Genomic DNA, 27,679 nt, shown 5'->3' with positions numbered 1-27,679 from the left:
AGCATCTGACATCACTTTTACACCTTTGGATCTGAAAACAGAAGTCGGCCTCCTGCATGTTTTTGATACATATTTTAGCAGGAACTGTGGCACTTCTACATGTGGCTCCCCAACACCAAGAAAGGACACCTAGGTGAGAGGTAGTAGAATAACAGCAGCTGAACAATGAATTAATATTACAAGGGCTCATGACCTTGAGGCTCTGGGACAAAAAACTGATTCACTGTTGAGCCCAGGTAATGCATCTCCATTGCAGGATGACATATGCTACTTTTAAATTAACTTATTTTAATGCCTCCTCTGAAGCATCTAAAAAATATAATTGTCAGAGAGGATACTAGAGTAGATGGGCCATTGGTTGCAACTTCTCCGTACCATGCAGGTGACAGGGGGAGCAGTCACATTTGTTGATGTTTGTCCAGAGAAAGATGTTGGCTTATGCTGATCTCAGTCGCATGGCTGCGGGCACATGTCCTGTCTCCTGTTATATTAGACCCTTGGTCTGAATCCAGCCTGTTGATCTGAGTCACTGGCCTCCACTGCTTCCTTCTTAGGCAATATTCTGCTTTATACAATGAGGCCTCGTTTGTTTTAGCCGGCTATTGCGGCCCATGAAGGGCTGACAAGCTAGAAGCAGGAATGTGAAAATGTCACTTTTTTTCCCCTGCATGAGATGGCGCCATCCAGTATCAGACTAAACTCCCTGAGATGACACCAGATAAAGAATATTCGCTGATATGGCTGACTCCCTATTCTCAGGGCCCAGGTACCCCAACCAAGGTCAAAGTGCCTCATATATAAAAATAGGCAGTGGGAGACAGTCCCTTCCCCTAGTCTCAGGGGAGAAGACAGACATAGGGTGAAAGGGCAAGCGACTTGTCTATGGTCATGCAGCAGGTTAGTAGCAGAGGTAAGATTAGAAACCCCAGTCTTCCAAACCAACTTTGTGCTCTCCCCGCTAACTCAGGGTTGTCAAATATATAGCCTACAAGCTGGATCCAGCCTGTGAAGCTGCTTCCTCTGAGCTATTAGAAGCTGGGGGTCATGACTGAGGGAGGTGGGCTGTTGCAGAATCCAGGGACCACAGACCCTGGTGGACATGGGCAATGGCAGCAAGAGGGTGATGGAAGGCTGACTCACACAGCCCTGCCTGCCCTAAGGCTGCTTGGCCCAGAGCTACTTGCCCTATTGCTGCCAGGCCCACCGTCCCTGACACAGCACCCATCACCCCCACTGCAGCTGCTGCTGATCTTGCTGCCCCACCACCATCTGTACCACTGCTCTACATCTGTGTTGGATCTTGCTCATGAGGAGCTTCATGGTCCAGATCCAGCCTGGAGCACAGGCTGAGTTTCACACCCCTGCACCAGACCTGACTGCCACTCCTCTAACCTCCCTGAATTACAAGTGCAACTCTTCCATTTCCACCATTACTGTCACCATCTGCTTTACCAGCTGCCCTCCATCTGAAGCACTGTTAGACTGGGTTTCCCTGGTGAGACTACACAGTAAAGGAAGGTCCTGCCCATGAGGGGAAAAGACCAGAATGGCCTTTTTCTCCCCTGTAGATAAGACCCAATTGCCAGAAGTTTGTGGAAAGATTAGTGTACACTTCTTTCTACTTGATACTGGGACCCAGGCTGGACATATCAAGTGACCCCTTCCAGCTCCAACCTTGGTAAGTCTATTAACAGTTAAAAAAAAGGATATGGGCGAATGTTTCTATATGCACACAGGAAGGGTAATTTATAATTGGCTGCTGTGCTGAGTCAGGAAATATGTATTTAATTCCTGGCTCTGCCAGAAACTCTCCAACTGACCTTGAACGTGACACTTAATCCCACCCTGCACCTTGGTTTCCTATCAGTAAAACAGAAATCAAGCTATTCTGGTCTCCCACCCTTTATTTCATCTATTTTGGCCATGAAGTCAAGAGGGCAGTGGTTGTCTCTCACTAGGTGGGCACAGAGCCCCTGGCACCCCAGGATTCTGATCTCATGTGGGACACCCAGGCATGACTCCAACACAAGCATTAAGAACTTCGTAGACAGAATAAAAGCAAGGGGAAGTGGGAGCAACCCAGGCTGAGAGATCACGATCATGTGACATTTACAAATGAAGCTAATAAGATTTCATAATTCTACCTCCGCTCTTTTTTTCTAATATGGTCTTTCTGTTGCCATGTAAGGCTATGAAGCACTGCCGGGCTGCATGTAGCAGAGCAACATGGATTATGTTTACAAAGGAGGGCTGCTTTCTTTTCCCTTATCGAACTTGGTATACTGGCTAACTGTAATTTCTCTCTCAATTCTGCCCTTTCTGCCTTTTTTTGCAAATGTGCCAGAGAGTATTTAATAACTGTTCATATTTTGCTTATCCCCGCAGGCCAGAGTGAGAAACAGAAAGCCAGCGTTTAGTGAAATGCATCTTCCACCCCGACAGCAGGGAATGTGCTGTGCACACACAAGTTGACAAAACACTGTTCAGCACTGCTTAGCACTTGGGGAAATATTTTCATTTGTGACATTAAAAAGCCTGTGCCCACTCATGGCAGGCAGCGTGCCCTAGGGATCAAACTAGCTAGGGCTCCTGAACTCTCTCTCTCTGGGTAAGCTACTTAGCCATAACCATTTTTTTCCTTGGTTAGCCACCTATTACCTTATCAGGTTTACCCCTCATCAACACAGACTGCATCATAAACTAAATTATAACATCCAAGGTACATTCACTGACTCCTCTACCGATGTCACATACATCATTGCCTGCTCACAAAACCCTCTTGCTGTCCACATTGGACAGATAGGGCAATCCCTGCATGGCACAATGAATGGACACTAGAAATACACAAAAACCTGTGGCAAAACACTTCAGCTTTCCTGGGCATTGCATCACTGGCCTCAGACTAGCTGTTCTTCAACAACAAGAGCTTTAAGAATTGACTTGAAAGCAAAATTGTGGAAAAAGAAATCAACCACAGACTGGATTGAGTTAAGCAGAGTCTAAACATGGACTACAGATTCTTATCCTGTTATCTGGATTAGCCTTTACGTCCCTATGGGCTTATTGATTTATTGCTCCCTCCAGTCCCCTCTGTCCGTTCACAGCATCTGATGAAGTGAGCTTGGCTCACAAAAGCTTATGCATTTCTGATTTAGTTTGTAAGGTGTACCTCTAGCCTGCCTTCTACCTTTTAAATGAGCTGAGCAATATGTCTGTATCTAAAGGGAGGTGCTCTACAAATGTGCAGTGTTTCTCTTTGGTTATGCTTTTCTGCATTTCTTCAGCAGATCCGGTAGTAAAATAAAACACATAATGATAACAAACAATTGCGTCTTACTTTAAAATGTAACAAACTTTCTCCTAAAGAAGATGTATGGACTTTACATGTTTTCCCCATTGCATAGAGCAACTACCTCAGGGGTAAAACTTGGCAGCTGTTTGACAGACCAGAGCATAATTTACTGGCCAGCGCACGTGTATGCTGTGCTGCTCTGGGTATAGTGTGCGTATGATCCAGTTACGGTCTGTTGCCCACCTACAAAGAGGAGAAATGCTTTATGGCTAACAACAATGAACAGGGATTCTCCATTGGTTAAGACATAGTGAAGTATTTGGTGGGGACATTTTCTTGGACCTGAAGGCTGTTCGTTCTATTCCAAATTGCTGTCTTGCACAGCTAAACCTTTGTAACCACTACAGCATCAACATGCTACATCTTTGGGGATGGGAATTGAGAAATAACACTGCATCCAGCTAAAACTGCAGGAAAACATAAGTTACCAAACTGTCATTTAGCTGAACCCGGGGATTAACATCCCTACTTCTTCAAAGAGTTGTGGGATCCTTAATAGCCATACATGGTCAGGGCCTTTGTGGTGCTGTTCTGAACAACCTGACATATATTGAATATTGAGTCCAAGGAAGAATACCAGAAGACCCCCAAGGAAAAATTCAACTAGCCCAGTCTTGCTGTGCCCAGGAGGGTGACAAGATCCTCCTTTAGTCATTGTTGCTGCTGGCTACTTTTTAACATGTGTAACCCACACAAAATGTACAGGCACTGTTGTACTGCAAAGTATGGTGTTGTGTATATGGTTTTAGTTAAGTATGACTGTATATATATACTATTTTTTCTGCTGTGCTTTATGTACTTATGCTTTGTGTGTCTTGTCTCCTCTTTGCTCGAGTAATCTGATGCTTTGCATAGCCCCCTTTGTTGGGTCTTTTGTCTAGGGATATACCTTGCTTTTTACTGTAAACAAGAAACCTGGCTCCTTGTCAGGTAAGCAGGGGATATCAGATCCCCTAACCTGACTGGCTACCGGGGCAGTGTTCTTTTATGAGGAGGAAAAACTGGATTCAGGGCAAGCCCTGATTGGAAAATCTTGGGTAATGTTACATCAGGTATATAAGAACTTCTCAACTGAGGCGCTGCTATTTTTCCTGGGGCTGTTGAAAGCAGAAAAGCTGAATTAGGAGCTGGAGAAACTGCCCCCCATTGTGGGGGGAGATTTCCCCCACCCTTCTTCACTGGAGAAATAAGCTGAAGCTATGTGAAGGGAAGACCTCAGGTACAGGGAGAGAAAGTTGGTCTTATGGTTTGAGACTCCTTGTCCGTCCCTCTTCTTTCCCTTTTGTTTTCCTGGGTTTTAAGTGGGATAATACTGTGTGGGTATTAATCCCTGGCACACACTGACCAGGGTTGGAGCCTGGTGGTTTTGTCAGCAGATTTAGGCCAGGATTAAAAACCTGGCATGGTTTGGGCCAGGGTGAGACCTGGCATGGTTTCTTGTTTGGTCCAGGCTTCAGTGCAAATAGGCTTGGGTCCCCCTTTTATTGTTTTACAGCTGTTGTCTCTCAGCCTTGTTGGATAGCTGAGCCTTGCTATATGTTCAGGTCTGGGCCAGAATAGGGCTGGCTCCCCTTCTTCGACTTCTCTTGCAGTTTGCTGCACCAGCAGAGGTGGGGGTGCAACTAGGAATTTTGTGGGTACAGTAAGCTGACTGAAGCCCCAAGTCACCCCCCCCAAAGCCATCATGTAGAAATGGAGATCAGTGCCCTATAGCTACCCAGGGAGCAACAAGGGGCCCCTTGTGTCTCAGAAAGATCTACACTCTCTAGTCTCTCCCCAAGATGCATCAAACCCCAAGGAGCAGCTCCTAAGACTCTCTGGTGTGGGTCCTCCTGTCAAGCGTATTGCTAAAGGGCAGGTATATGCAGGACCCCAGAACTACCCACTGGGGAGGCCCGAAGTCCCAGACTGCCTGGGCATAAGTGAAGCCTCCCCAAGAGGGTGCAACCTATAGCTTACACCCAGTAGTTTAAAATACTAGTTGGTAATATTTTAAACTGCATGTGGTGTTTTCCCTTGTTTTCCATGCTTGTGTTTTCTATTTAAAAAATCTGTCCTTTTGTGTTTACACTGCTTCTGAGGAGGGGGTTTTGTTTATGTGGGACAACCCAGATGAATTTAGTGATCCCAGGTTTCTGGGTGGGGGCTTAAGCCTCAGTACAAATTCACTGAGTACCCCCAAATTTGAATCTGCTGCTGACTGGTGCCTGGCAGAAGGGTTACATATGTTTTTATCTAATAAGAAACTAATAAAAAAGTAGTTGGTATCTTGCCAAGGCTGGAGGGGCAGGAAAATACTCTGGAAACCATGGCAATGCTGCCACGGCTCCCCCACCACCAGGTTTCTGGACCTGTTTGAAGCCCCACAGGCTGGATGACAGCTTTACAGGCTGGAGATTGAACACCACTGCTTTAGGCTGAGGGCAGGCTGTACTGTTCCTTCTCCTAGGCTAGGGACAGACATTACATGCAAACTGGTTTAAGTGATCAGAAACTGGTTTAAACCTCTAACAGAACAGATGTTCAGTGCACATAAATCAGTTTGAAAATGGCTGAAGTCTCAAGTTACAGCAAGGGAAGTTTAGGTGAGATATTAGGGAAAACTTTCTGACTATGAGGGTAGTAAAACACTGGAACAGGTTACCCAGAGCTGTGGTAGAAGCTCCATCCTTGGAGGTTTTCAAGACCCAGCTAGACAAAGCCTTGGCTGGATGATTTAGTTGGGGATGGTCCTGCTTTGAGCAGGGGGTTGGACTAGATGACCTCCTGAGGTCCCTTCCAGCCCTCATTTTCTATGATTGTATTTCTAGTTTGCCCTGGGTGCCCAGCTGTGTCCTTTCACTGCTGTAGCAGAGCCACTGCATTGAGAAGCAGCATGGGTTAGCAGAAGGTACACTATCTCCCTGAATGAAAGAAGCTGTCATCTGTTGGCATAGCTGTGCCCACACCAGGGGTTTGTCACACAGTGGCTAGTTGTAGTTTAATGTGGACCTGGCCTGCGTGAGGCAGTAGCAGGACATATTGTGCCCCTTTCTCCATGAGGAGCTTAGATTGCTTTCTTGGCTGCCCCAGTGCTTGTTCCCTCTCACTTGCCAACACCATGGCATTTACACACTCAGCAGCAATGTATGGGACAATAGCCTCCAGCTTTCAAGGGAACCTGGTCAACATGCTCCTCTCACTGAGTCCAGTCAAGGATCTAAAAGCACTCTTGTTGTGTGCCTGAGAGCTGCCCTGTGCAACTGCAAACAAACTGGCTGCAACATCTGTATCTAGCTAAATGACCATTTGATGAGATGATCCTGAGGTCCCTTCCATCATTTTCTATGATTCTAATTATCTTGCTCCTGTTTCAATTAAAAAAACCACAAAAAACCAACTAACCAAACAACACCTCCCCCTCCTCAACACAGAATAAGTTGATGTTTTGGCTGGGACTAGAAAGATCCCTTTGACTGAAGAGGGTGGGGATCCGTGGATCTGGGCTCAGAAGAGGCAAGGATGAAAACTGATAATTTTGCTTATTCACTGCGTGAAGCAGGAGCCTGGCATTGTGAATGAAGACCAGAACATCAGCTTTGTCAGAATCAAGGAGAAACTACAGCCCCAGAGAGCTGGTTTTCAGTCTCTGCCCCTTCCATTCACATTCCTGTTTTCATCCACCTTGGCAAAAGCCTGGCTCAGAGCTTGTGCAAATTTGTTTTCTTCCTCCTTGAAGTCAATAGGCCTGGCAAGGTCTGCTAGCATTCTCCATTCCACATAACCACAGCACAATTAAGTGCCAACCAGGAGAGTCACAGCACCTCTTGCTCTACCCCAGCACAGGGAGCACTCAGCAGAAGCCTTCTCTGTTTGCTTCCAAATTATCGCCTTTTATAGAGGAATTGTCAGACTGCATCACAGCACTGGGCCACCCTGTCCATTTCCCTCCCCACTACCTTCTCTGACAGTGGCCAGCACCAATTGCATCAGATAAAGGTGCCAGAATTTCAACATGGGCACAGCTACCAAATAAGCTGCCCACGTCAGGGGTAGGTTTTCCTGACTCCTCCAGGAAGAGCAGGTCAGAAACAGGCAGGTTTATATTCCTCACTGTCCATTCAGGAGTAGCACTGACAAAACAGTATTAATCTCATTATTTGGGGTCAAAAAGGAATTTTACTCCAGGGTCAGATTGGTACCGACTGTGGAAGTTTTTGCTTTCTGTTGTAGCAGGGGGCATGGCCCTCTACCCAGGACCTCTTGAGCATATATAGACAAGACCTATTAGGAAAGGCTGAAAGAACTAGGGTTATTTAGTCTGGAAAAGAGAAGAATATTGGGGGGCATGATAACAGTCTTCAAATACCTTCAAGGTGTTTATAGAGAGAATGGAGATGGGCTTTTCTCTGTAGCTATAGGGAACAGGACTAGGAGTAACAGTCTCAAGCTGCAGCAGAGGAAATTTAGGTTGGAGATGAGGAGGAAATTCTTGACTCTGAGGGTGGTCAAGCACTGGAACAGGCTGCCTGGAGAAGCTGTGGAATCTCCACCCTTGGAAGTTTTCAAGAGCAGAGTAGACAGGTACTTGGTTGGGATGGTTTAGTCAGGGAAGCTACTGTCTTGAGCAAAGGGCTGGACTAGAAGACCATGTCAGATTCCTTCCTGGCCTACTTTCCTATGATCCCAAGATCTGTTTAGATGTTAAGGTCTTTGAGGCAGGGCTGTCTCATATCAAGTATACGTACAGTACAGAAATGGGTCTCAATTTGCTCAGATCCTCATAGTTCCACTCTACTATAATTATCACACGAGGTATAATGATTGGCAGTTGTAACGTAAACCACCATGCAGGTTAACCAGAGCAGCAACAACTTGCAACAAGACCCACTGAAAATTTTCCCTCACCAAACATACTTTACCTTCTAATGAAACACCTGCAAGTGGGATAGTCCACCTTCTGACTGGAAGTCTGTGAAGCTGTGCTTACATTTGGACATAGGCTGCATTCACATGCGAATTGCATCACAAGCAGATGAAGCAAAAAATCAACTAAGGCAGTGGTCTCAGAGCATGTAATTCCCACATGATGCAAAGTAAATCCTAACGGGTCAGTAGCTATTTTGTGACCATTTGGATTTGAACTTTGTTGACCTTTTTTTTAATTAAATCAAATCTTCGTCACCCAACAAAGTGATTAGGAAGTAGAGGAATGTAATCACAGATCTTAAGAACAATTTTTTAAAGGTGCTGAAGTGACTTCAGAACCCAAGTCCCATTTTCAAAGGAAACTGAAACACTTTGGAACATCAGTCATATTGACCTCTTGTAGTACTGAGGAACATAATAGTTGATCTTATAGGGTGCATCCACACATGCAAGCATGTGTGCTTGCTGCAGCTCTAATAGAAGTGGTGCAAATTTGAGCCAACTCAGGAGAAAGGCTAACTTTTTCCAAAAATGTTAGGTCACATTTGAAGACCGGGACTTGGGTTCCTAAGTCACTCAAGCACTTTGAAGAAATTTCACCCTATTACTACTGCTATTATTTAAATTTATATCTGTCCCTATCCAGAAATGCTCAGAGCAGCTTACAAGAACAAATGACTCACAAGATAAGAAACAAGAGATTCCCCAACTGGCATGTCATAGAGTCACGCTACCTACTTGTGTAAGATCACTACTGTGACACACTATATGTTGCTAACATTGCCATCACCGTAAATAACCATGAGATAATACATTACATTCAGCAAATGTGGTTTGGGGACTTAGCAATTTTTTTTTCCTCTAGATGAAATGGAGCCACTGTCAATAAACACCTGACACATTTTTGGTTGCTATAGAAATAATAGTATGCAAATACCAAGTGCTCTCCTTCACTTCAGGGAGATTTGGACTTGCCCCTTCTTGGCATGTCTGCAGGCTTGCTTCTGTTCCCACTGAAGTCAACAACAAAACTCCCATTCACTTCAGTGGGACAAGCACTGCATTTTAGAATTTAAGCAGTAGTTGCTGGGACAGAAACACTGGTCACAATCACACTATTTTCTGTATCATATTATTAGATGATAATGCAGGTGAAATGTATCATCATGTTCCCACATGATAAGTGTTGCAAGGCTTCTGTATCATGGTCTTAACTGAATAGATACTCACTGGCAATCTATTCCTTGTGCCTGTTTTTTATGGGGTGTGTTTATTCCCCCTTTATTCCCCCCTGCAGAATAAAGGGAAATCAAACCAACACAATTTCTTGGTGTTACAGCCTGCCTGTTTCTGAATTCTAGCGCATATTTTCTATTTGCAGCCAGAAAGTGTTTGCATCATGCTGAGAAAATCAATCTGGCTTCAAATAAGAGTGCAAGGACACATTTTCAAAAGCTGACAGAAAAGAATACTCAAGGGTCACGACAGCAGCCATTTCTTAGCACCCCTCCCTCCTCAAAGCTAGGCCTGCAAGTTCTATAAGCCTTTGAAACTGCCCTTCCATTGAGTCTGCATAATGCTGCAGTGCATACTACATATTGGGGAGTCCAAATGTTAAACCATTCCAAATATCTGAGAGGGGTGCTGCATTTTCCTGCTGGTCCCCAAGTCACAAGAGATGGTTATACATGGCAAAGGAGGAGAGGATAATTATACTTAGCATGTTTACTGGGCTTCACTACGCTAGACAAATAATGACTCCTCACAATAGGCAGTCCAAGCATCCTGAGAATTTTTTTTAACAGTGAAGTGTCTCGACATAAGGGGTACTGTGCTAAGGGAAGTGATGGAAGTCACACTGCTAGAGTAATTTGAAACTAGTCCAGACAGTGCGGTGGAGGTATGCTGCAGGCAGCAATCCTGCTCTAGGCACCTCAGGGGAGGGACTAGATGAGCCCTTTACATCTTTATGAGTCTATTATTATTGCCAGGATATTAAACGCCAGAACAATTGCCATCAAGCAGCTGACAAACAATACCAAAGGGTGCCATTGAGGGGCTAACCCTCCTTCCCCCCAGTATTAGTTTTTAGAATGACAAAAAATACTAATCAAAATAAGAATCTCTACAATATGTATATCTGGCTGCAAAGAAAACATCATAAACAATATAAGTGCCATATGTCTTTACTCTTGGACAGACTATGGATGAAATCTCGAGAGGCTGACACTCTCTCAGGCCAACGGTTCCTGGGTTTCTTGTAAGCCACTTCCCAAGCATGGCTAACACTTCATTAGTGCTAGCAAAGAGGCTTCCCTTCAGGTTTCCAGAGCAGTGACTGAAAGGGAAGTGGGGTGAGAGGGGAAAAGGGGTTTAGGGTTCATGGAATCAGGAAGTGAAGGAGTGCAGGGATGGCTCCTAACCCTACTGAGTTTCTAGCACTCAAATACTACAGAGAGCTACGGTATTACTACCTCTGATGTTCACGGCAGAGTTGGCAAAGAAGTATTCACATTTCTTAAGAATTTAATAAAAAGCCTTGAAGCAACTTGACTGGCTGGAAAACATTTCCTTCCAGTGAAAAATCCCAAGATTTCAACTCTGGTGTGGAATGGAACTGAGTCCTATTGAAATATTTTGCAAAAAACTAGGGGAGGGGGACCAATCTAAGCGACCCAGTTCAAATCCCTGGTCTGTCCGAGTACCATTAAAGGTCCATTGAACCATTCAAACTGGACCACCCTAACCACCACCTCTGGAGTCAGTTTCTTTCACTCAGTGGATATTTAATTATTTATACTAAGTGAAAGAGCTCCAACAGCAGAAATTGACTCTGTATCTCTGTGGTTAGCCAGGGCTTGAGCCTGAGCCTCCCATGATGCAAGTGAATGCCCCAACCACCGAGCGTTTGGCTGTTCTTCTATAGATTTGTCTCCACCTATCTTAGAAATTATCATACACCTGTGAAACTTTCCCTGTTAAAATGTTGTGGAAATGGGTTAGTTTTAACAAAAATAAACAAAAACAAGTTGGGCTTTTTTGGGGGGATGCAGAATAAACAAACCAGAAACGTGCCACTGAGAAATTCTTGACTAGCTCAACTCTGCAAGTCATTTGCAGTATTGCCACCTCAAACCGCTAAAAATCAAAATACAGCACCCATCATTCTCGACCCCAAGGCTGGAAAACAGAGGGGAAAAAAGAAAGTCTCTCATGAACCACATCTCAAAATTTTCCTGTAATTATTTGGAACAAAACTCAGGTATTACTGAATTCTTCACCAAAGAAAGTTCTGAATAGTTCCATTTTGGCTTATCTGAACTATGTTGTTTCAACACATCTAAATGCTTTGTTTGGATTTCATCAATGATGGAAATGCCAGGATGTTTTGATGTTGTTCAAATTCCGCCCCCCTCTTTTTTTTGGTCCAAAATAAACTGGTGAAATCAACATGTTATGAAGCACGTTCTGTTTTCCAATTGAAGTTTTTCTGGTCTGCTCTAAAAACTGACCTACACATTATGAGATTTTATTTGCACAGCATGTGCAAGCACTATACAAGTCTGCAAGTCAGTAATTTCTTTTCCAACTGAAGGAGCTCAATGGAAGCAGGATGCAACTGGTGAAGTTAGGACTTGTCACATTTCTTCCCAGACACTTGGAGGTCTACAATAACAGGTGGCCAGACTTCTCTTTTACATTTTATCTGAATGGTTGCATGCAGCAGCACATCCCCTCCCCTCCAGTACCACAAAGGACAACCAACACACACTGAATCACCAATACGGTTTCCAGCAGCACTGAAGTGATCTTCTGGGAGCTCCTAAATAAGTACAGTACTGCCTTGACACAACCTTACTTAGCTTGGAAGAACTGAAAGCAGAGATATATACATTGGATGTCAGCACTCTTTCTGGCAAGGGATGGGGAGAACCAAATGGTTTTACAAATAAGACAGGGAGCAGCCCTAACCTGGGCTTAGTTTTCACAGCTTTGAATGGGGTTCCCACATAAGATGTAGTGGACTATGTCCATTTGTTACTTTAGATGGCAGCAGCAGAGAATCTGACAGCATCCCTGAGAATGTGATGAATGTGCTAGGAAAAACATAGCCTCTGCTTTTTAGCAGATCACTTGCTCTCTCTCTGAGTACCAAATGCTGCTCCGTATGTCTCATTCCTGAGAAGGGTTTAGGTAAAACATTTGCAGCTGAGCTCCAAATGAGAATGTGAGCTGTTCTAAAGAGCTTGAAAGCATGGTGCAGAGGCAAAACAAGAGTGCATGAACAACATGGGCCATCTCCATGATTCTTATGCCAACTCCTTCAGTTTGCAAGTGTTTATGTCAATAACTCAAAGACCTGTCACTCCACAAACAGCCATGGAAACCATAAGAGCCATGAAGTGACATCAGAGCAACACCATTTATAATATGAATACATCTCAGATGGGGAAGGGGATAGAAAAACATTCCATTTTGTTATTACTGGTTATATTCCAGCAGCTCCTTGAGATGAAATCAGAGCTGCTTTGTGCTGGGCACTGTTGGCTCTATGATCTCCAAGAGACAGTCCTTGAACAGAAAAAGGGTTGTAAGAACACTGTCCCACCATGATAGATGGAGAACTGAGACAAAAAGATTACATGACTTACCCAAGATCAAAAAGTAAGCCTGTGGAAAGGCTGGAACTGAAACCTTATCCCCAGCATCCATTCAAAGCTATAACTAAAAAAACCATTTTCCAACATATCCTTCCATTATTTATCTCTTTTGCAGAAGAACCAAAAGACATTTGTAAATATCCTAGAGATTTGTCTTCCTAATGCTGTGTGTACATATACACACATACATGTTGCTGCTAATGGGTTGGGATTCTGAATGGCTTTTTAAAAATAATAAGGCTTTTTGTCTGACCTATAAGCAGATTAGTTCCTCAGCTACCACCCTTTTGCTATTCATTAACACGCTGATTGGTAAACATCGGCAAACTCGCACAGAGGCTTCTAGTCACCAGTCATCTCTCTCTTCTGTCCCAGGTTTGTTATGTACCATGTATTGATAGTCCCTGAGCCTACAGAACTGAAGGAACCATTATATGCTAAACTGGCATGGGATTTCTATAGCATGGAACAGCCGCAAGGACTGTCAGGAGGACCATGCTCTACACCTATCTGTTGAATGTCTACTATCCCCATTGTAGTATTCACTTACGTTCATGCATTAGCATCCCAATCCAACAAAATACTTGATTGTGTGGATACCCAAGCACAATAGCAATCCCCTTCAAATCAGTGGGATTACTGACATGCCATATAACCAGAACCCAAGGAAAGCAGCAAGGCTGGGGTTACATAGGCTTTTCTCTTTTCCAACCATTGGATCATCCCCATTTTAGAGGTTGAAATAAGGGCTTGATTTCCATTTCCAATAACGTGGTATCTCGTGTGAGAGTTCAGCAGAGACTGTATTGGAATTAAACATCTGGTCAATCATCAATGGAGCCTGAATTTCAAAAGAAATTTGTTACAAACACACACTGTCCAGGCTAAAATAATACTTTAACAAAAAAGATTTCATTTGTTTTAAAGGAAAGTACAAATAGGTTTCCATTACAGACTATAACAGGATAAGCTCAGGACTTTCCAATCACAAGAGGTTTTACTTCCATAGCTGCCTAAAGCAGTAAAAATAAACCTAGCCACAATTAGACCAACAGCTGATCATGACAAACAAGGGAAAATTTCTATGGAGTTTATCCGGAGAACCGTCTGTGGCTGTATGACAACTGGAAAAGAACAAAAAAAAAGAAAATGAGATCACACCACTTGAACATATTATACATTAATATTATGCCTATGTGTGAAGGCTTTGACTGGTACAGCCTGATTAGGGGTGTGAGGAGATACGATTCTTGGACATAGCTGTGCCAGCAAAAGTTACCCTGGCAAAACTGTGCTCTTACTGGAATAGTTGATACTGCTTGAAGGAGCTGGAATGAAGTATGTTGGCAGAAGCAGAATTTTGCTGGTATAACCACATTCCCATTATGACACTGCTGGTAGAGCCTTCTGGTATACAGTTGCATCAGCAAAGCTTGCTAGTGTACACAAAGCCTGAGGAAAAGCACCAGCAAAAGTGGGTAATTCTTTAGAGTGTCAGGCTAATCCACGTTCTAGTTCTACCCAGCATCTCTCTCTTTCTTATTGTTTTTTCCCAGGCTGGTACTCAGGAAGAAGCTGTCACTCCAGAGCTGCCTCATTTACATGGTAATTGAGGCCTGCCTCAAGATGTTGCTGAGACTTGCTAACATCTGTTGATATGTATGCAAGATTTGGGGCTGAGAAAGGAGAAAGGCAGCACTTCCTTGTGCTGGAAGCTGTATTTTAAAGCTTTTTTTGGACAATACAGGCAATATGTGTCAGGCACTGGAGAACCGAAAAAAGACCACTTTGCTTAAAGCTGCCAGGGTGCTGTTGGGAGGATTCTGGGCCAAGTCTGTGGTAGGTGTGGGTGCTGCTTTGTCCATACTTGGGGCTCGAGGTGCTGAGCTGCAGTATTCCCTGTATTCCTGGGGAACAGAATGGGAGAGTTCTGTGTTCATCTTACCTTTTTTCTTTCGATAACTGTGCCTCTTCCAAAACTTCATGTTAATTTTTGGCCAAGATTCTGTCTTCTCAATAACTGTGGCTTCTACACGGACAAGATCTTTCCTTAAAAAGAAAAAGGCACTGTGTAACTATTATTAATGGGCAGGTTTTCTGGAAGAATTACACAAAAATCATGCAGCTTTCCTACAAGTCCCTGTCCCACAGGAACAGCTACAGCATCAGGCGCTGAGTGTGCCAATCTGTCTCAACACTGCCAAAACAGCTTTTCATGACAGAAACACAGGATAGGGTGTGCAAGGCTTGGACTACCCGAGTGCTGACTCCACCCTGTACAGCAGGGCTGCTCTGCTTCCATCCCAGGGATTTGGAAAGGAATGTTTCTCCTCTCATAAGTGGTTTATGGGCTTATGGTGGGTTTTTTCTGCCTTCCTCCAAAGCACTGGCCACCACTGAAGATGGGAGTTTTGACTGTGGTGTCCTCCCGCCAGTATGCTGAAACTTGGTAAGTCCCTGGGAAGAGGGTCCTCCCTCTTCCATTCCGGGTCAAAGAGGCTAGAGTCAAGCTCCCTTTTGCTAACTCTCTTTCTGGCTCCATAAATCTTGCTGTCTTGCTATACACTGGCCTAGCTTCAACAGGAAAGGAGAATATCCCTGCTTTGGCCTTGCCTCTCTGCCAGTCAGTCAGTGTATTTACCTGGAAGGTGAAAGGTTTGAGTCTTCTTAGTTCAAGGAACACCTAGAACCCAGGTGTTCCGCTTCCTAGGCAGAAGCTCTAACCACTAGGTTATTGCGTGTAGGGTGGGCACCACCATCACTACCTCTGGCTGTATTCTAGAAGAAAATAGGAGGCTAGTCCTTTGACCCTAAAGGAACGGCTTAAACACACAAGGGCAGGAAGGAATTTGAGTCTGTAAATCCAGGTTTCACACAGACACCAAGCTCAAGGCTTCATGAGAAGGAAGCTGAGGATTTCAGCTCTGCTACTGGCTGTCTCAGCTTGTAAGCTGTTGGAAATCTCATTCTCAGGCACCCCCCTCTCACTATTCAAAGTACAGTGATCCAGGTCCCTAGAAGTTAGGCAAGGCTAAGGATCACAGGGGCCAAGTCCCTTGGTAACTTCTGGCCTCATCTAATGCTTTGGGTAGCTCTGTTTCTAATGAATACCAGTGATGGAGCTGTGGAGTTGCTCTGCTGCAAAATGCCATTAAACACTCATCACTGATCTTCCTTCTCTGCCAGGAAACATTAAAGACCATTTTCTTGACAAATAATTCTGTCTGCAATTAAGAAGGGGTGGGGAGTGGAAGAATTCCATTAAGATAATTAAAGGGCAAAGGTTTTGAGATTTACCATCTACATTAACATTTCCATTTTGGGGATGTACTATGTACAAGAGGTTAAATTTTTAGAGGGGAAGAGAAACAGCTTACGGCCAAAATATCCATGAGCTAAGCAGCAAGCCACACAGGAAGCAGAGTTTAATGTGGAGGTTCTCAATATGCCTACAGTCCATGGAGCAGTGTGCCACCTAGCTAATGGAGGTTTCTGGGAAATTTCTGGGTCTTGCTCCTTTTCAGTTTTATCTTCAAAGTGTACAATAGAGTACAAATTACTGTATTTACCTGAATCCAAGATGATTTTGAATTTAAGATGACCCCCCTGCATAATTAGATTCTATAAATGGAAAAGTATAAACTTGTTATAATTTTCCACATATAGAATCTAATTATTGGATGGTCATCTTAAATTCCCCCTGTCCCCCCTACTGTGGCAGGCAAGGCTCAGCAGGGGGCAAGGGACCAGATCCTCATCCCTTCCCCTCACCTGGTACCTGTGCCCCTTGCCATTTAGATCCACCCCCACTGCCCCATTTTGACTGGGGAAAAAAACCTCATCTTGGATTTGAGTAAATACAGTATAAGACTAGAGAAATTAAAACTGTGCGCTATGTAATAAAACAGGCAAGGATCTTTGGGTAAATGTGATATGCTATGTAATAACCCATTTACCTAGAGATACTGGCTATGTACGTGGCTCTATAAAAACACATCAGGTCATTCCTGGGTGGGGACAGACAAAGAAAGAGGCTATTACCTCTTGGCACAAAAACACATTTTAGTTTATTGTTTTTAAAGAGGTGCCATCTCAGGAGTGTCTGATTTCTACTGAAAACTGAAACACATCCATCTGTTAAAAGCTGAACAAGTTTCTACCCATCTCCCATTCTACCCAGGGAACTTAGCACTATTGGACAGTATGGTATATAAACAGTGGCACAGGCATTGGATCCTGTGTTTATTTTTAACCCAACAGAAATCAAAAAGCCTTTGTATTAATCCAAGTTATTTTTTTCTTCTAAAAAGCTTGGGGCTTATGGGTAAGCTGGGAGTTATGACCAACACTTTCAAGTCCACACTGGTGCTAATCAGACCTACACCATTATTCACTGCTGTCTCATATGGGAACAGTAGGTGAGGGGCTCATGCAGTCATATGTTTCCCAAAAATCCCGTCAGGGAAGAAGGGGAACCACGCCCCACTTCACTTCTATATCTCACCTCTTTGCGCCTCTTCTCTTCCATCACCTTTAACACAGTTTAACCTAACTCTGTTAAACACACAGTTTTACTGCTGGCAATTCCCTGGGAAAAGTTTCTCCCCTTTCAGTGAAAAGGCTGATAAAATGTGGCTTTTTCCTTTCCCCCCAGCATCTCCAGGAAAGGACTGTACCCAAATGCACTGGCAAACCCAGCTCAGCAAAATACTGCTGCACTGGCTGCTAATTAGTTTAGGAAGTTGCACAAGAAGACTGGTATTCTTATAGTAGAGTTTCTTGAAGAGGGGTCCAAGACAGAGCCTGCCTGAGGTGGTATATATAACCTATCCAGGGGCTGCAATAAGCTTTCATTTAAAAAAGAAAAGTGAAGCTTTGACATGTAATGACATGTTGCAAAAAATCCGCCACAAATGTGAGAGCTGGCTCAGCTCCTCTGGCAGCAGCTATGCTGGGAGTCCTACAGTAGGCAAGTCTCCTGCTGTTTCAGGCCCAATCAACTTGATAATAAATACATTGGTTGCCACAGGATCCTTGTCTCCTGTACAGATCCTAATGTTGTTTGCACCAATGCAACTGAAACTGTGTTAGCAACAGAGTGAGCAGTTTATCAGTAACGCCTAGTGTAGACAAGGTTGTGGTTAGGAAGAAAATTGCCCAGCTGTGAAATGAACATGAAACAATGCCATGTTACCTGCCTGAGTCTCCACTAATGGTTCTGCAGGGTGAGAGCTCCTTTCACTCTACATTAAATGTTCCTGGAGGGTTACCTCCCAGACAAACATTGACAGGCAACATCAATTCTGTATGTGCTGTCACTCAATCTGTAGTGGCAGAGCTAGGAGTGAAATCCATGGGGAAGGGAACAGGAAAGAAGCTCCTTGGGCATAAAAATTGACAGTTACTGCAAGGAGGGAAGTACAGAGACATAAAAGGAGGAGAGGCACCAAAGATATAAATAAACCAAGTTAATGGCAGGTGGGGACAGCTACCCTGTAGTAACTGTCAGTTGCTCACTTTTATGCTACTCTAAGTGGAAGCTAGACTGGGGCAGCATTGCCCACCATGAAAGATCATGTGTGTTAGTTTTCACTTACAGCAGGGAAAGAGTGGGCACACAGACAGTTACTATAAAGCAGCTGATGCATAAATCCCTGCCTTCTATCAATGTACTGTGATTTGTTTACCCATCCCCAAAGACATGAACTGTGGAAAGAAAGGATGATGAAGAAAGAAGGAAGAGTTACTTTACAGGGAAGCATATTGTGGAATATAACAATCAGGCAATGAACAGCTAAAACTGGTTATGGCATACAGGAACCAATATTTTTGCCCTTGCTTTTTGTGCAACTCTCTCTTGGCATCAGTGGGAGTTTTGCCGTGGGCTGAGGATGGAACACAGCTTCATACTCCAGCCCACAGACCATCATTAAAAATGGGATTTAGCCTTCTCCATGGAATGAGTTTTCCACCCCCGTCCCAGAGTGCTGCTTCCCTGTGAAGTCCCTACAGGGACATACATGATTTAGATTAAAAAAGTGATATGAAAATGTGCTAATGCAATCACCCAATAGTTCCTTTCTCATCTTTAGCACAATTAATGATGATGAGAGTCCAACTCTCTTTTAACTTCTCTGGAGATCACAAATTATTTCAGAGACACCAATGAATGCCCTGGCAGGTAGGAAAGCATTACAACCCCCAGGAAGAAAGTGAGGCAGAGAGCTGAACAAAGACCAGGCAGGAAGGCTATGACAGAGGCAGGGATACCACACATTGGCCACTGGACACCCTTTCTCTCCACTGGGAAGGCTAAGTGTCTGTCAGAGTAAAAGAGACCTTGCCAACTCCTCCACCCAGCAGGCCAGAGAGAGAATGAGATTCATCTTCTCACCTCATTAGTACTGGACAGTTTGGGCAACACTTAGATATTCTGGTGTGTTAGTGGATCAAGTCTGTGACACGTATGTAGATGCATACCTCCAAAGTCCCCTACCTCACAGTACTACTAAAGGAAGTTAGAAACACACAACTCCCTCAGCAATGTCTCAGTATAAACAGATAGACCTGGTAGGGCCAAGGCCTGCAAACAGTTCATCGGAGACTGTCAACTGACTTAGATGTACGATATTTAAACCACACGCCTTACCCCAGAAGTGGCTTTCCAATTAGTGTGAAGTCATCAGCACCAACCAGCAAAACCTAGAGAAATTAAATTATGCACTTGAGTCACTTGCTAGACACAATGTAATTAGAAACAACATCAGCAAAACTTTACATTTATCCCAGAAGCACTTGGGTGTGTTAAAATTTCCATTTCTTTTTTAAGTCTCAAATCTCAGGATGCCATAGAAAAGATCTAACAGCCAAAAAACAGGCCCATTCAACAAACAGCCTCCCAGAGGATGTCTATCTGTATTTTATCAATGCATATTTTAAGAACACTTTTCACAACACATACGATCTTGTCTGCATATGTGCCATCATGGAAAAGAAAGAGAAAGGAAGACACTAGGACCTTAACACCAAGGTCTGTGAACACTAGGTATCAGGGGAATGAGAAATATCTTCCTTATTCTTCCTGAACCCTCAGAAGAATAATGACTGGGGCAGAGTCACGTCACATAATAACCCTTTGGTTTATAGCAATTCAAATGATCTGCCCAAGTCAGAAAAGAGGTGCTTATGTCACACAGGACTTCAACCGATTAGGAAGTAAATGAAATTCAAAGGCTTTTTACAGCTGATTTCCCTGTCCCATTAAGTGTACAGCAGCAGTTAAAAGCTATAAACCAATGATTATTACAGTTTTTGAGTTTTGCCTTTGACAACCTTTTGGCAGTAAAAACCTGACTGGATTATAGGGAGATTTACTGGGAGATTAAATGTAAATTCCTCACTTTCTTCACCCTGATTGAGACTCTGTGCTCTCAAGCCAAAACTTCATTTTTTGCACAAAGATACACCAGTCACTAGAAAGGGTGCCTTGAAACTGGACTTTAAAGCAACAGATTTGTAAAAAAACTGGCTCCCCAGATGTATTTATTCTACCGGTAAATGGTTGTCTACAGTGACTGAAGATGAACCTAATGCAGCCTTCTTTCCTAAAATTTAACATAAGCCTTGGGTTAAACAGTCTCTAAAAGTTCTTTTTAGCATTAGATGTGGATTAGGAGGGAAATACACACCCATGGGCTTACACTTATCCCCTAAACACCTTCTTCACCTAGAGGGATTGACTGTTTTAGGGGCCAACTCTAATGTTACCCCGGACTTACAGTACTGTCAACTAATGTTAGCTGATCGGTTCCAGGACAAATATTTTGGGGGCACCATAGGAATACCAATAACCACGGTATTTAGTCCTTAAGAACATTTTAAGTAAAGCACACTGCTTTCCAACACAGGCAGGATATCTGAAATACGCAGATCAATTTACCCATTTCCCCTTGGTATAAACTGAACCATCACCATCAACATGAGGGCAAATAAAATCAAAGGAAAAGGCAGATCTTGCTAGTATTGGGAATTAGAGAAAAGGTTTTTGTGGAGCTAAAGAGGACAAGGGTAATATTCAAGACCTGGCTGAAATTGATGTCTCAGGAGATCTTTCCTCATATTTACAATGCCAGCTTGGAAAAGTTGGCCTCTGTCTGTTGCATTTCTGCTAATGCAAGGCTGGGACAAAGAACTGTAGCACTGGCTTGTGGTTAGGATGGAACTGATAAGGATGAGCAGCATAAACATTTCCCATGGAAACAGATTTGTGGTGTGAAAGCTCATAATGGACTACTGTTGGCAGGAGAGGGCAATGAACTGTAAATTCCCATAATCCAGGATTTTATTTATTTATTTATTTTTACAAGATGCCCTTGGCTGCCGCCAGCCCTTCCCATGATCTTAAATACTACCCAAGCCACAGGCCTTGCCTGGTCAGTTCTGCTGCCTCCCATGGAGCCACAAGGTTGGAAGGACCTCAAAGGACATCCACTCCCAATCATCCACTCCCAATCTCACTCACATGGGTGAATGGAGTTTCCCTGGCTAATTGTCAAGAAGTCAGGATTTATGAAAGTATGAAGTAATTGCAGCAGACAGGATGTAGGTGGCTGTAACAGGAGTAGGCTCCCAGGGTGGCCATGGCTCCCCCCCAGGTGGCCATATGGCTCCTGCCTAGCTCTCTCTTTAAGATGCTCTCCTTTGGTTCCTCACCACACCTTGATCTTATTAAGATATTAAGGGAGGGAGGCTGCCCACCGGTCCTAGATTGAGCCCTTGTCACTTCCAGCCACCAGCAGGTCCTTCCCTGACCCTGCTGGATTCAATTTTTGCCCTGAGATGAGTGGGCCTTCTTGGCCCATCTGTGGACCCAGGGCACCTGTGGCCTTAAGGGTTCGTTGTGCGACTCCACTTGTGCCCCTTATACCATGCCCATGCCTCACAGAAACTTTTGGGTCACCAATCAGGTGGGGCACTTGTCCCAAATCCAGCAGGCCACCACAGACCTTTATTCCTTTTTTGGGCTTTGGCCTTCCCAGCTTCTGCCCCACTACTCTGGTTGCACCCCTGTGGCTCAGACCTACCACACTAAGTCTGGCTCCTTGGGCTCCAGACCCTTATCTTCCCCCTTGGATTCTCTGGCCCCCAAGCCCTGCTCTTCCCACACTCTGCCCCCTCCCTGGGCTCTGGGCCCTCTGGCCCAGGCTCTGCCCTTCCCTGGGCTCTGACTACACCATGAGCCTGGCCCCACATGGCTCAAGGCAATCACGTGCCCCTAGGGCACTAATGGGAGCTCCAAACCACACCTCACAGACCCTTCCACAAACCACCAGTTCAGAATCTGGTCCAAAATACGCCCTCTGGCTAGAACATAAATCTCCACAACGGAGTCTAAGCTGCAAGCCTCAGCTCCTTGCTGTATCTGTCAGCTCCCCCTACCCTGAGTCCTGTTCCCCTGCAAGACAGCAGCACTTCTACTCGCACTTCACCCAGGGTAGTCCAGGCATCAGCCAGGAGCTTCTCTGTAGCTCTCCTGCCCTGGAGCTCTTCCCTCAGGAGCTCCCAGAGGCTGACTGAACGCTCTAGCTGCAAATCATGCTTCAGTCTGATCATGGGACTCCCCAAGTTACCACAGATGCTGCCTGATTTAGTTTGCCAGATCAACCCCAGGGAAATGGACTGCTGCTGGATTTTGCTGTAACAACATCTTGCCTCCCATGCAGGGGACTAGCCCAGTGCTCTACTGCCGTGCAGCTGGTTCAGCAGTAAGTACTTGTAGCAGGTAAATAAATCCCCAGGTATCTGTTCCTTAGACATTCACAGTAGGCAGTTTTCCCCCTCCTGGGGCTCTCCGTGCTTCCCCTTCACCATTAAAGTAACAGGAGCCTCTGGCTCTCTGTTACACTGGCTCAGATGAGTAGATGGATCATTTGTCCAATGACCAGGTGGTCAACAGCTTTTCCCTAAGGATAAAAGAGAGACCTTCTCCCAAAGAGGATACTCGCCTATAGCAGGAACTAAAACAGCAGCAGACTAGGAGATTAAACGTGAATTCCTGACTTTTGCCAATTGCAAGGGCTGTGTGGGTGGGAAATGAAGTTGTATATCCTCCCCAAACAAAGCATCTGGTATACCAGGGGACAAAGGGGTTGGGAACTACAAGGCCTGTAATATCACTGTAACAATGGGAACATGACACACACTGGTGTAATCTCATTTATACTGACGTAAATGTGGAATGGACATAGAAACCTATGCTAGCATCAGTCACTTCACTCTGGGGTAAAGCACTTCTTGGGAAGTCAAGAGTAGCAATAGGCTAGTGCAAGTAACACCAGTGTACAGATATGTCTGCAGTGAATTTCACCCCCCAGTAGCCCTTTGCTCAACATAGCCTAGTACTGGCTAGCCTGCCATCTAGTGGTGAGACTGTGCAATGAGTCCATTGTGGGCAGCTGGGCATCCTCCAGACACCAACAGGATTTTCACTGACGTACAAAAGCCATGTAGTGTTCCGGAGTGCTGGATGTATGCACCCTAAGTAGGCAGACTTGACTTTGGGGACTTGAGTAACAGAAATGGGATAAAATGGAACAGTACAAAGTGCAAGGTCATGCATTTAGAACCTAACACCAAGAACTTTATTACAAGCTGGGAGCTCCTCATTTGAAATTGAGCAGGAGAATGAGGAAGAGCAGAACTGGCAATCACAAGCTGATCACAGGATGATTATGAGTAGGGCCTGGTTTAAATCCTAGGCCTAGCTTGTGGCACAGCAGCTTGTTTAATCTTGGAGTTCCCCCTGCCACCGATTAGCAGAAGGGGGCCCCATTGGCCCTGCTGCTTGCTCCTGGGCCCTAATCATGAGCTTCTAAAGCAGGGGTGGGCAATTATTTTGGCTGGAGGGCCACATAGTGAGTTTGGTGTTCTCTCATGGGCCACATCTGTTTCTTCTACCTGCCTGAACCATCCCCACAGCAATAGCATGCCCCATCTCTCTCTCTCCTCCCTGCCCTCGCAGCTACAGCATGCCCCAATCCACAATGTCCCGGACCTGTCCGCAGCTTACACCAGCTTATGTGCTGGAAGCAGTGCTGGGGAGGGGGTGGTGCTCACATCAGCTGCAGATGCTGTCCACAAATTCTCAGTGATGAGTGGGGCGACTACCCAGGACTGAAGCTGATACGTTGATGCAGATGTCCCAGTCCCCACCTGGAATCTGCTGGCCACACCATAGCTGATGCTGGCACCTGTCTGGCACTGCTTCTGGTGCACGGACCAAGAGCTGGTGCAAACTGCAGAAGTGTAGCACTGTAGCATTATTTTTATTTTCCCCAGCAGAGACCGAAATTATCATTACTGTATTTTCTTACTTGTAATGTACACACCAATTTCCAGCAATTGATTTTCTTGGGGAAAAAATGTGCTATTTGCAAGAAAGGGGTACATGAGAAGATACTAGAAGAGTCTCTTCTTTATTTGATCAGAAAAAAAAAAGACAGAGGGGATATGACTGCACTCTGAATACATCACGGAGGGAGAAGAACTATTTCAGCTAAGAGGCATAAGAACACATTGGGGGCAAATAAAGAAATTTGGGTTAGAAATCAGAAGATGGCTTCTAGCTATCAGAGTAATAATATGTTGGAACAGCCTCCCAACAGGAGCAGTAGGGCAAAAAAGTTGCCTAGTGTTATGATGGAGCTACATTATTTTATGAAAAGGATTGTGAGACACAGACTCATAGATTGTAGAGTTGGAAGGGATCACAATGGATCACCGTGTCCAACGCCCTGCCCTTGGCAGACAAGAGGACCGAGGTCAGATGACCCCAGCAAGGTGACTATTGAGCCTCCTCTTGAAGACCTCCAAGTTAGGTGATAGTACTACCTCTCTTGAAAACCCATTCCAGATTTTGGCCACCCTTACGGTAATAAATTTCTTCCTAATGTCTAACGTAAATCTACTCTCCACTAGTTTGCACTCATTATTCCTAGTTACTCCCTGGGGCACTCTGGTAAATAGTGCATCACCAATTTCCTGTTGTCCTCCCTTGATAAACTTATAGGCGGCTACAAGGTCTCCCCTCAGCTGTGTCTTGTGAAGGCCGAAGAGATCCAGATCTCTCAACCACCCCTCATAGGGTCTTTCATGGAAGCCACTAATCATGCAAGTGGCCCTCCTCTGGACCCTCTCCAGATTCTCCGTGTCCCTCTTGAAGTGCAGCGCCCAAAACTGGACACAGTACTCCAACTGTGGCCTGACCAATGCCGCACAGAGGGGGAACATCACCTCCCTCGATCTGTTGGTCATGCATCTGCTAATACTCAACAAGGTGCGATTGACTTTGTTGATGGCCTTGTTACACTGCCAGCTCATGTTCATCTTGGAGTCAACTATGACTCCAAGATCTCTCTCAGGCTCTGAGCTGCTGAGGAGGTCATCCCCCAATCTATAGGTGTGCTGGGGAATTCCTCCTTCCTAGGTGGAGTACCTTACATTTAACTTTGTTGAATTGTATCCTATTTCGTTCTGCCCATTGATCCAACCTGTCCAGGTCAGCCTGTATCTGCTCCCTGCCCTCCGGTGTGTTAACTTTGCCCCATAACTTGGTATCATCTGCAAACCTGGGGAGTGTGCTCTCCACACCCTTGTCCAAATTGCTGATGAAGATATTAAATACAGGATGGCTGGATTGCAGGGAATTTCATTCAGTGATTCACAAGGTTCCTTCCAAACCTAAGTAGCAACTAACACATATGTGAACCATGGGCCTGCCTGATACCAGACTTACACTGCTTAGTCAAGAGTCTGAAGCCTTAGCTAGCCCCAGTACTCCAAGCACCAACAGCTGCTCCTGGAACGTATTTCTTCTTTTACACTGTGGCATCACTGACACTGGGGAAGAGAGATCTCTAAGTTACTGCATGTAATCTCGGATGCAGGAAGGGACTTTACCTTTTCAAGTCGGATTCTGTCTCCACATTCAGCCGGGAGAAAGTTTTCCATTAGAATCAAGTCTTCACTGGTGACCTTCCACTGTTTGCTGGCCAAATGAACCACAGCAAAGAGCCTTCCATACTGCCCAGTGGCAATCATTTCATTCACCCTTTGTACGACCTCTGTTAACAAATGGTGAGGCAGTGAGTGCACTGGGGATAAACTGTAGTAGGGAACATCAGTAGGCAAGGCAGCATGAAAACCTGCCCACATGTTCTACCCATCCCTCCCCATCTTATTAGGATCCCTGCTGAGGGCTTCAGACATGGGCCGTAAGATGATGATGTTTCATAAAGAAGGAACATGCCTCCTTCCTTGAAAGACTGACTGTACCCATACAAGCATTGAACATGTACCAGGTTTATACTGACACAGAGCAACTGACAAATATGCAGCTTTCCTTCTGCTGGAACAACTGGCTGGATGTCAGTGGAATGTCCTATCCTGGAGATGAAGGTATTCCATAAGAGAGTGCCCTGCTCTGCTTTTTTTCTATCCCAAGGGGTGAAGAAGAGCCCTGAGAACCAGACAAAGGGCACAGAAGAGGTAGAGCAAGGGGTGCCAGGGTTCTTGGCCAGCTCAAGCTTGAGATTCTTTTACATGCCAGAAGGACCCTGCTTCAGCTCCTTATTGTATGCTTCCTGGAGATATTATATCTTTGTGCTCTTGTTGTGCATGCTATGAGCTTAGCACAGTACTGGGCGCAAATTATGGCGCACACACAGTGAACAACTTTTCTAAGGTCATAACTCAGTCCAATCAAACACCACTATTACACAAACACGGACAATGCATTGCTTAATGAGGCATATTTCCTTGTCAAATTTCAGCGTTCTAACCTCATGCCATTTAGCTCTCAAGCCACTCATCAAAAATACTTTTTCTGCTATAATATTCCCTCTACTCCCATTGTGCTCAAAAATAGCTAAAACCAGCTTTGCTCAGAATTCAAGCCCAAAAAAATATCTATTTTGAAGAGATAAGAGTATGGAACTCTTCATCCCCAAAGTGGAAGTCATGCGATCAGGAGCAACTGAAAACAGGGGTTTAGAAAATCATTTTGCAACCTCAACCACAATAGTTGTTGCCACTTTCACTGTGATTAACCTTGGAGCTTGAGTAACTTTACTGGTAGAATGCGAAATCTGTGGCTTAGGACCTGCTCACACAGATCTTGTATCCTGATGCAGAGGATAATGCTGGAGCCTTTAAAGCAGGGACGTGCAATTATTTTGGGTGGAAGGTCGCTTACTGACTTTTGGCAAGCCATCGAGGGCTGTGTGACAGGCAACCAGGGGCAGACAAATATTAATTTGATAAATTTTTTAGGGGCCCTGTGGGCCAGATAGAATGACCTGGCAGGTCACATCTGGCCCACAGGCCACATTTTGCCCACCCCTACTTTAGAGAACATGATCCCCTTCTCCTCTTCATTATGTGTAGCATGATACCGTGAAGATTACAGGCTTGAAGCTACTAATCTATTTATTCAACTAGTATCAATAACCTTCTTGCCAACATTTTAAAATTTCAGTGCCTGAAAGTTAAACTCCTAAATTCACACTCGCGTGTCTAAATAAAAGCAGGCTGACTTCCAATAATGCCAAGGGCTTGTAGTTCCCATTGAACCTATAGGGATTTAAGGTTACTAACAAAGTCTGAAATTCAAGATACTTAAATTTAGAAGTTGAACTTCTGACACCCAAGTCTGAACATTTTGGCCTATAATTTTATCTTCTATTAAATTACTGCATTTTTA

At 44.6% G+C, this 27,679-nt stretch overlaps 1 protein-coding gene across 1 annotated transcript in view; it reads right to left on the bottom strand.

Moving 5' to 3' along the window:
- Positions 1 to 13,814: 13,814 nt before the first annotated feature.
- MRPL21 (mitochondrial ribosomal protein L21) overlaps positions 13,815 to 27,679 on the bottom strand; it is a 31,882-nt gene continuing 18,017 nt past the window's right edge. Inside the window, exons 4-7 of the mRNA XM_090032339.1 lie at positions 25,879 to 26,042; positions 19,571 to 19,623; positions 14,867 to 14,970; positions 13,815 to 14,045 (exon numbers count right to left, since the gene is read on the bottom strand). Coding sequence (XP_089888465.1) covers positions 13,981 to 14,045; positions 14,867 to 14,970; positions 19,571 to 19,623; positions 25,879 to 26,042 — 386 coding nt within the window. The 3' untranslated portion in view covers positions 13,815 to 13,980. The remainder of the gene's footprint in view (positions 14,046 to 14,866; positions 14,971 to 19,570; positions 19,624 to 25,878; positions 26,043 to 27,679) is intronic.

This window comes from Crocodylus siamensis, chromosome 2 (genome assembly GCF_052110815.1).
Source record: "Crocodylus siamensis isolate JL-2025a chromosome 2, ASM5211081v1, whole genome shotgun sequence".
Lineage (NCBI taxonomy): Eukaryota > Metazoa > Chordata > Crocodylia > Crocodylidae > Crocodylus > Crocodylus siamensis.
This window is presented reverse-complemented; position numbering and strand designations above follow the sequence as displayed.